Raw genomic sequence first — 10,207 nt, forward strand, 5'->3', positions numbered from 1 at the left:
AAAATCTTAGTTATGATGAACTGAAATCTTAATTACGGTAAAACAATTATATAGTGCATAAGGAAGAAAACAGAACATATTAGTCTAATTTTTGTTAGACTCCTTTTTGCGGACTAAACCGAAAACATGAAAGTGATGAACCACCTCTTTAGTACTTACCGAACCGAAAAGTTACTCACGTTTACTCAGAGTTACTCACAATTACTCATAGTTACATATTACCAATTCAATTCAGATGTAGATCACCTCAGTACATTCAATTCACTTCAAATAAAATTAAAAATTTCATTCCATTAAATTCGATTCAGAATTCAATAATCCTAACCTCATCAAATTGATGCATTTGAGAAGAATCATTAAAATCGCACTCATTCAACTAATTTAAAGTTGATTTATTCATTGTTTCAATTTAAAAGTACAGATCAAAGAAAAAAACGTAGAAGATGATGAACGACAAAGATAATTACGTTGAATCAATCCAGATCCATAATGCAAAAAATAATACAAAAGAAAAAAATAACAAATTTAATTAGATTGAAGAATAAAAAAGAGAAGAAGAAAAAGAAGAACGCAAAAGAAATTTACATTGTATAAAAAAGTTTACATTGAGAAACGTTGATAACGCAAAATAAAGATTCGTTATTTAGATTATAAGAGGCACGTGAAATAAAGATTCGTTATTTAGATTATAAGAGGCACGTGTAAAACAAGCGGGAGTATGGAAAGTAGGGGTAAAAATTACATGGATTCCAGCTTTTCTCTTATAATAGTTTATTTAAGAACTTATGACGACTGGTAATTGATGCAATAAATATAAAATAAAGGATAACTTCTTAGGTGCTTCAAATGCCGGTCGTGGCCATGGTGGCGGCTATACGGTCAATAATATAGACACGAAGCCGAAGTCCCACCTGTATTTCGAACTATCTTCCACATTCGCTGTACATTCGTCAATGACTCTATTCAACCCGCACTCACTATTGCAATAATCTTTTAGAAACGATCAACTCATGCAACCATCGGATCATCCCAACAGGGGAATGTTCGGCACATGATACCCATAAGTAAATAAAAACTAACGCATCCAAGAATCCGAATTCCAATATGAATTTAATGTAGTAATGGACTCTCCATAGCTTTGGTTTATTTAAGATAATAGGACTTAAAGTCATAAATTCCATAATCCCACATTACACATTATAAGAAAGCACAACATAAAAAACACCAATCACATATATGTATGACTCGCAGCGAGCCAGAAAAGACAAACTCAAGATTCCAGAAGCTCAGAAACCATGAATTTTGATATGCTCCTTCTTCACGATACCAGCCTGTCCACGTCCACACGGGGAGCACAAAAGAAAGGATTTAATCAGGTGAAGAATTAAAAACAAAAAATATTCCCACTAATTCATTGGCCACGTTTTCAATGAAACACGCATAAATTAATGTTCACTCACAAGTATCTTCCACCTTACCTTCTACTACGAGTCTATGATAAATATGCAACCATTCAGAACATCACATTATAACCACATAATCAAATAAATTCTGTAGAGATTTGGAAAACAGTTCCAGTGCAAAGCAAAATCAAAAGAAAATAAATTCTGGAGAAGAATTACCAAAAGCAAAAACAACAAATCCATTATCAGACAAACATGCATACAAAAACAAGCAATTAAGCATGAACAGAACGAGAACGATAACAAACCAGACAAAACCATGGGGGTCATAATAGATTACTAAAAAAAGGTTCAGAAGATCACTTACACAAACTAATTTGGACTATAGACTAACTGCATAACACCAAAGATGGGAGTTATAGTTTACCTGAACTAGAAAGGTAGACACATTCTTCCTCTGATCACCTTGAAGTTGAATAACCTATTCACAGACAAAAATGTTATTTGAAGCAAGGACTATATCATCATCCAACAAGTAACAAGTGAGTATCACACATACCTGCCCTAACTCTGGGTCCTGAACAACTGTACCATTGCAACAGAACTCCTTCTTAAGGTCTTTAAGTATCTTGTTGTAGCTGAATTCTTTCTTCAATCCCTGAACAGTTGTCAAGCTTTTCCTACCATTCCGCTGCTGTATGCGAATATGCACATACTCTTTTGACCCAGCACCCGAGTCCTCAGCATTTGCCTCAGCAAAAGGATCTACAAAGTATCATCACACACCCCCAACAAGGGTTCATATATTATTTACACAACCAATCACAATACAGCTCGTAACCATGTATTCCACACCAAAATACATGCCAAGTTATTCATCAGCATCAAAATTTTTCCAACAAATCAAAACACAAATAATAATAATAATAATAATCAATCCACATATAACACTTGTACAGAAGTTGCAAGGTAGAACATACCGAAGGTAGTAGGAATCTGAGCGTCTAATTCAGACATGAACCTTAACTCTCTCTCAGAAACAAAGGTCCTACCAACAGATTGTTGAAACCTGGAATCAAAATCAACATGTTAGTTCTATTACTACAACAAAAAGCTCAGCAACAACACAACACATCATCATCAAAAATTAAAAATCACTTTTTACTAATCCTCCACAGGTATACATCAAAATCGAAGTATAGTAATAAACCACCCAGATGATAAAATCATTCCAAATCAGCAGTAACGAGACGATTCGATATTTGTTGAGAAACGAGACTTACCCAAAGTTTGAAACCGAAAATTACCAAGGAAAAAGTAACGGGACCTTAAAAAATAAAAAAATAAAAACACAAAGGGAGCTATTTTCTTAAGTCTAAGAAGGTACAGAAGATATTAACCACGAGAAGGGTAATAATTGTAAGATAGCATATGAATCGCAAGCTAGATCTGAATTACAAAACTTGATCATGCATACTGTTTCTACATGGAGAATCCGATTGAAATCAAACAAAACCCCCAAAAATTTATAGAGAAAATATATTGAATTTTAGCTTCGATTAAGAAAGAACTTAGGGAGAAATTAATTGAAACAAAATTAGATCTTAAAACAATAAAAAAGGGGATAACATAAACGGAAAACAATTAGATGTTACCTGCTCCTAGTTAGGGTTTCGATATGGCAAGAACGAGGGTGAAAAAACCGAATCGGATTGAAACCCTAAATTGGATAAGGCAGAACCTTTCTCTCTCTGTGACGACTGCAGTGTTTCGAAGGAGAGAAAGTGAGAACGAGATTTCATGAAAGAAAGAAAATATAGAGAAACGTGAGCTGTGAGGTTAAGTTGAGCATCACGTGTGAAGTTATACTTCTACTCTCAGAAGTGGCTAATGTAAATCACGCGCTTGGGTGAGTACACGTGTATAAATATCTCGGCGAGTTAGTTAGCTGAGTTGTTGAGAAAGAGTGAGGATAGAAAGATAGAGATTTGGTAGAAGGATAAAGATGTCAATTCACATAAAGCAAAGTACTATCATACTAGGGCATGCTTGCTATTAAGAAAATTAAAAGGATAAATTTTAAATTCGAAATAGTAAATGACTAAATTATACTTAAAAACCCTCCAAAGTTTGACCAAGTAAGTCATACATACATATTTGTATATTTTGGGCCAACGTACGTTTTAGCGGCCCAAGGAGTTATGGTACCTGGAAGCCAGGTCCAGGTTCAAATGTTCAATGAAGGCATTACAAGGCCTGGTCTAATGATAACTATGTAAGTCTTCTTAGCTAGATCAAAAAAGGCCGAAGAATTTAGCTCAAGTGGTATTTCACTCTTCTTTACTATTAAGATCTAGAGTTCAAATTCTAGAAAATACATTTGAGAAAAAAATATGATAAATATGTGAATAATGTGTGAATGTATTGTGTATCTAGGATTGGGAGTTGTCTAATCTACTGACAAAAAAAAAGTTAGATCAAAAAAGTGTCTTCTTAAAAAATACATTAGATTTTTAATATCTGCTCTCAGGTAGGACTGACAACACATATATGATTTTAATCATAAATTATATTATATAATATATCTATAAAACTTATATATGTAGTAAAAAAATAGATGTTAAGACTATAACTTATCTCTTATAAAAAATTAAAATAATTACTAAATAGTTTAATTTACTAATTTAGTTCATTTAAAAGAGGTTATTTATGTTTTTAATTTTTTAATTTGTTTATAAATTATAATAGTATTAAAATTATATATAATAAAAATGTTGTATTTAATTTTGAAGTAGAAAATCTTATTATTAAACTGCAAATAAAGATGATGATGCATCTTTTAAATTGAGAAAGAGTAATATTGCAAGAACTTTGGAGTTAGAAGAAATATGACAAGACATTTATTTAGGTTTATCTTATTTTTATTTTATTAAGAACTTGATGATTATGCTATTTGTACTTTTGTATTAGATTTTTTTTAAGATTTTATTAATTTTAATTTGAACTTAATTTTTTATTTATATGTATGAAATTTGGAATGATTAAATTTTATATTTGTTTGAAAATTTTGATTTTTTTGCACATAAAGTAGGGTAAGGTAGGGTTTAGAACTTTAGAGTGTGAGTAAGATTAGGATAGAGAAATTCTCAACTCACAGATAAAGTATGATAGAATTAAAAAAAAATTTTAACCCGCGAGTAGGATTAGGGTAGAGCCCAAACCCTACCTTACTCTACCCATTGTCAGCCCTATTCTGAGGGAAAGCATCAGAAGAGCTTATTGGCTTGCTTCCGAGAGTATTAGTAGTACGTACCTTAATTTTCATTTTGTGATATCAAACACCTCCATCTTTGATTGGTAGTTTAACGGGGCGATAAATGACACCCAAAAGTTAGGATTTGATATGTTATTGAGTTTGTGTTTGTTCTAATATATGCTTGCAATTGTTTTCACTGTAAAAATTTGTATATTTTTATTGATGTCTCTGAATTAAGAAAAAATTCTGTAAAAATTTTGTGTTATTTGTTTTAAAACTTGTTTGGTTTACAGAAGATTATAACTATAGGGTATGCTCTACCAGATTTTGTAAAAAAATTAATAATTTTGTCTTGTTTGTCAAATTTTAGTGTGTGTAATTCAATATGATTCCAAGTTATCGTCTATGGACTTATGATAGGGATAACGGTAGACCAGGGTAGATTAAGACCTAAATTCTTTGAGGGAGTTGACACATTGATCGGGCATGTGTTCAGCATGGAACCATTTAAGTCTGAAGGGGTATCTAGGTTCCGTGTGAAAAGTGTCGGCTGACTAAGTGGTTAGGTCCTGCTGATATAACATTTCACCTTTATTATAACGGGTTCAAAGATTGGTATTTGATGTGGACGAAGCATGGAAAAGTAGACGAATAGGAAATTAACAGGTCTGCCTCAAATTTGAATAGGTCCGACTATCGGTCAATGAGGGTTCGGTCAACAGATGTTACGAAACTAGAAGAGGATGAACAAGAACCTAACCTGGAGGCGAGGATATTTTATCATATGTTAAAATCTGCCACGAGACCGTTGTATGAGGATTGCGTTCATTCGAAGTTGTCTACATGTGTTAGAATGATGACTATTAAGTTAGACTCAAATCATATGCAAGAGTTCTTTGATAAGTGGACCACCCTTTGTAATGAACTGGTACCTGTCAGGACCTCTAGCATCCCCCAAAACCACTATGAAGCAAAAAAGCTAGTTTTGAAATTGGGTCTAAATTCGTTGAAAATTGATTATTGTTTGAATGGGTGTATGTTGTATTACAAGAGGGATTCAGACCTAACTGAATGCATATTTTATAAATCACCAAGGTTCCAAGTCGAGAGAGAATAAATTGGTAAATGTCGGTTAAAGAGAGCTCTGATGAAACAGATGCACTAGTTGTCCTTGATGCCTAGATTGAAGCGATTGTATGCATCAATAAGTTTGGTCCCTCACATGACCTGGCATAGTAACAACAAGAGGGATAGTGGAATCATGACGCACCTGTCACACGGAAAAGCCTAGAAGCATTTTGATCGGGTGTATTCTATATTTGTGAGCGAGACGAGAAATGTTAGACTAGTTTTGTGCTCTGACAGATTTGTACTGAATTTCAATTTCGGTAACGTGTATTCTTATTGGTCTGTAGTCATGACACCGTATAATATGTGTTCCGAAATGTGCATGAAGGACCCATACATGTTCCTAATTTGCATCATACCTGATCCCAGAAATTCAAAGACCAAAATAGATATCTTCTTGCAGTCCTTGGTGGATGAGTTAAAGGAGTTGTGGATTGATAGCGTAGAAACATATGATATTTCGACGAAGACAAACTTCGAACTGCAGGCTGCGTTGATGTAGATCATTAATGACTTTCCTACATACGACATATTGTTAGGTTGGTCGCTCAGGGCAGAATGGCATGCCCCATTTGTATGGAGGATACAAAGACATTTTGGTTGCCGACTGGCGGTAAGAATTCATGGTTTGATTACCATAAAAAATTCCTCGACTTTGATCATCCTTTTCGGCGCAACAGGGACTTGTTCAAAAAGAATACAACTGAACACGAAGAAGTACCCGTAAATTTGAATGGTAGGCAAGTTTGGAATTGCGTCAGCAGAATCCCAACAATCGTCAAAAATGGGACAGATTTGAGATCTCCGAGATATAATCGGGAGCATAATTGGACTAAATAGAGTATATTTTGGGAGTTTTCTTATTTGAGAGACAACTTGGTTGGACGTTGTCTTGATGTGATGAACATTGAAAAAAACGTGTTCGATAATATAATGCACACCATAATAGACGATGAGTGAACAAAGAATAATGATAAGGCACGATTATACTTGATGGACATTTGCAAGTGACCAGATCTGAACTTAAGGAGATTTGATAACGGGCGATGGGTTAAACCAAAGGTAGTGTTCGCTCTAACAAAGGAGCAGAGGCAAAATATTTGTAGATGGCTGAGAGGATTGAGGTTTCCTGGTGGTTACACTTCTAACTTGAGTAGGTGTGCAAACGTGTCACAAGGTATAGGCTTGTTGGGTTGAAGAGCCATGATTGTCATGTTTTCATGAAGCCTTTACTTCCAGTTGCATTCAGAGAACTTTCAACCAACATCTGAAAATCACTCACAGAAATCACTCACAGAAATAAGTAAGTTCTTTAGGGATTTATGTGCTGTCAAATTTAGTATTAATGATCTCACAGTCATGGATAAGAACATTTTCATCATACTTTGTAAGTTAAAGAGGATATTCTCTCTATCATTTTTTAACATTATGGAACACTTAGCAGTCCACCTAGCTAAGAAAACATTCATATTTTTCTCATTCTATGTTCAGTCTTATGTTGAGTCACGTATAACAAGGCTTGCAAGGAACGATGAGTGGAGAAAATCATCATCGGGTGGAACAACATACGTAATCTTTGCTCTGGAAGGAGATGCAATAGGTGTGGACAGTGGCTACTGGTTAGAGAAAAAGGAAATCGATGCCGCACATCTGCATGTGTTGCTTAACTGTGTCAAGATTTCACCATACTTCATGTGAGTTTCTTAAGTCCTCGTAAATATTGCAATTAGTAACATTCTAACTTCGTAATCTAATAAAAAAATTTATCCTATTCTATTATATATGTTATTTCATGAGACAAATCTTGATACCTCATCGAACAACTTTTCACGTTGGTTCAGAGAATACGTCAGCGTGCATCTATCTAACACAACAGATTCAAAAAGAGTTGCACTTAGTTGGGGCCCAATGAATAAAGGCACTAGCTACCCGATGTACAATGTTAATGGATATCGATTTCATACCTTACAATGGTCGATAAGGGAAAAAACAGATAACACCGAAGTTTGGGTTCGTAGGGATTTAGACGGTGATCATTTTGATTGGTTGGTGTGTTGCATAACATAATTGAATTAGAATATTTCTGTTGCACTATGTACAAAGTGTGTGTGTTTAAATATGAATGGTATGATCCTAGTTCATGACAAGAAACATGAAAGCATAATGACTACGATATTAATGAAGTTAATTTAACTAGAAAATATAGGCACTACAATCTTTTATTCTACCTTAAAATGCAAGATAGGTGTACTTTTTGCCTTATGCAAGTTCATGCAAGTCTAGCTGTGTGGTTATAGTTAAGACTAAGCAAAGAGACCGGATCAAATCTGATGATATGACAGATGGTCAGGAACCTTACCAGATTGATGACCCAACTCCTTCGAAAATGGTGATTGATACCGGTGAGCCAATTACATGACGATGCACTACCCTAACAGGACGATGATATTCAAGAAGAAGACGATATCAACGTGGACAAAAAAGAGGAAGACGAGTTCGATGATCAATAAGTTAATCCGACGGTAACTTTCAACAAATTGTGTGATATATTCCGTTGCTAAATTTGACAATAAGTATTTTCTGACAAAATTTATACCGTCGCATTTACTCAGCCGCTAAATCTAACGATATTTAGTGACTTTCTTGTAGTAGATATGATAGAGGTGCAACTACCCCATGTAGTTACTGTTTCTGTTCCTTGAATTTGGGCTTTAGTTCCGTCCACGTACCAAAAATAAAATGCATCTTATTCGAATTCTCACTATAACTAGAAAGTTGATATATGAAATTTACGAAAAAAGAAGGGGATGTGTGCGTATTAATGTAATTTGACAAAAAAAAAGATTCAATAAAAATGTCTGAAACATACTTTAAATTAGTCATAACTCATAAAAATAAAGTTCCTAAAAAAATAGTTATTAAAAAAATTTTTTTTTTGGTTTCCCACGGTATTCCCTAACCCGGCAGGTCAAGGACTAATCCGCCGCGGTACTGAGCTCCATTTAAGGGTTTGCCGCTGGCCAATGGGTTGCTGCATGCACAAGGCAGATGTGTCAGTGTATTTATATGTGTGGTGTAGTTCCACTTCTGATGGTAGATAACCGCACATATTGTCGAATCCAATCTCTTCGAAAAGGTCGGCTGAATGGTGAAGACCAATCCTTTGGTTTGGGCTTTTTGAATTAATTGGGCCTGACCATTAAGGAAAGAGAGTTTTCAAATTTTGGTAACCTTGGGAGCAGTTCTGTTTAATTTTGTTAATTGTATCATGATCTGATACAACTGCTAGTGTTTGCACTTCCATATCAAGCTTCAATTACTAAGAAAATTTCATCAAGCCAAAATTATGCGTAAAACTCTAACAATATGATTAATGAATGATATTAACGTTATATTATGATCGTTTTGTCATTAATTAATTCAATAATAATAATCATTAAATTTGTCAGTTATAAATTTAGAATCAATTCAAATAAAATTAAATGAGGACTCATCTAATAAAGACAGTTATAATTTATCTTGAGTAACAGTATTATTTAATTTATTTTTAAAATATATTTTATATTTCAATATACATTTTATATAAATTGTGTTATTGGTGGTTGATTTGTTACGCATAGCCGGTATAGGTAGCATGGTTGATAAACAAATATATGTATATTGCATTCTTAATAATTTGTTATTAGTGGCATCAAAGTAAAGAGGGTTACATGGAAGCACACAAACAACCAACGAGTCAAACACACCCACCTTCCATCCACATCCACTTCTTCCCCTTCCACGTTCCTCACACGCATGCAGCAACACACACCCTTTGATAATTACTGCATGCACCACTCTACTCATCAATCACCATCACATGCAAAGTGATTATTATGGTACTTAAATAACGTTGCCTAATTTATTAAAAATAACTAAAATTAATATTCAATTTTAAAAATATAAAAATAAATAATTTTTAAATATTTAATATTCATTTTAAAAAAGTTCCAATCTCAGGATAAAAGTTGTTTTTATTCCTAATATTTTCACAATGAGTGACGAGGATGAAAAGTGAGCGATAATAATTGCAGTTAGAGATGACAAAAAAATTCGAATTTGCGCAAAAATTATCTGCGACGAAAAAAAAAATGGAGTTCCATTAAATTCTTACTGAAACGAGAATTCATCTCTACGAATAAATATAGACAGGACATGGAGATTGAGGTATCTGTCTTGCCTTATAGAAACTTACTAAATTTTGGTTAGAATGAAATTATTTAAATATTTTTTATATATATGATCTAAGTATATGTTTAGTTTTTTTAGTTTTATTTAAAAACAAATTAATAATGTACATAATATCTAAATTTATACCAACTAATTATTTAAATTTGTATCATTACAAAAAAGAATACTATCAATGAATTATAATGCTCAG

General features: G+C 33.5%; 1 protein-coding gene across 1 annotated transcript; it reads right to left on the reverse strand.

The window, feature by feature from the left end:
- Positions 1-1,083: 1,083 nt before the first annotated feature.
- On the reverse strand, positions 1,084-3,268 carry LOC107462433 (protein translation factor SUI1 homolog 1). The gene is made up of 5 exons (XM_016081017.3): positions 3,059-3,268; positions 2,384-2,472; positions 1,963-2,168; positions 1,831-1,884; positions 1,084-1,331 (listed from the first exon to the last, which is right to left on the reverse strand). Exons 2-5 carry the CDS (start codon positions 2,418-2,420, stop codon positions 1,287-1,289), a joined length of 342 nt encoding a protein of 113 aa, XP_015936503.1. The 5' UTR covers positions 2,421-2,472; positions 3,059-3,268; the 3' UTR covers positions 1,084-1,286.
- Positions 3,269-10,207: the final 6,939 nt, after the last annotated feature.

The sequence above is a fragment of the Arachis duranensis genome, chromosome 8, assembly GCF_000817695.3.
Source record: "Arachis duranensis cultivar V14167 chromosome 8, aradu.V14167.gnm2.J7QH, whole genome shotgun sequence".
Lineage (NCBI taxonomy): Eukaryota > Viridiplantae > Streptophyta > Magnoliopsida > Fabales > Fabaceae > Arachis > Arachis duranensis.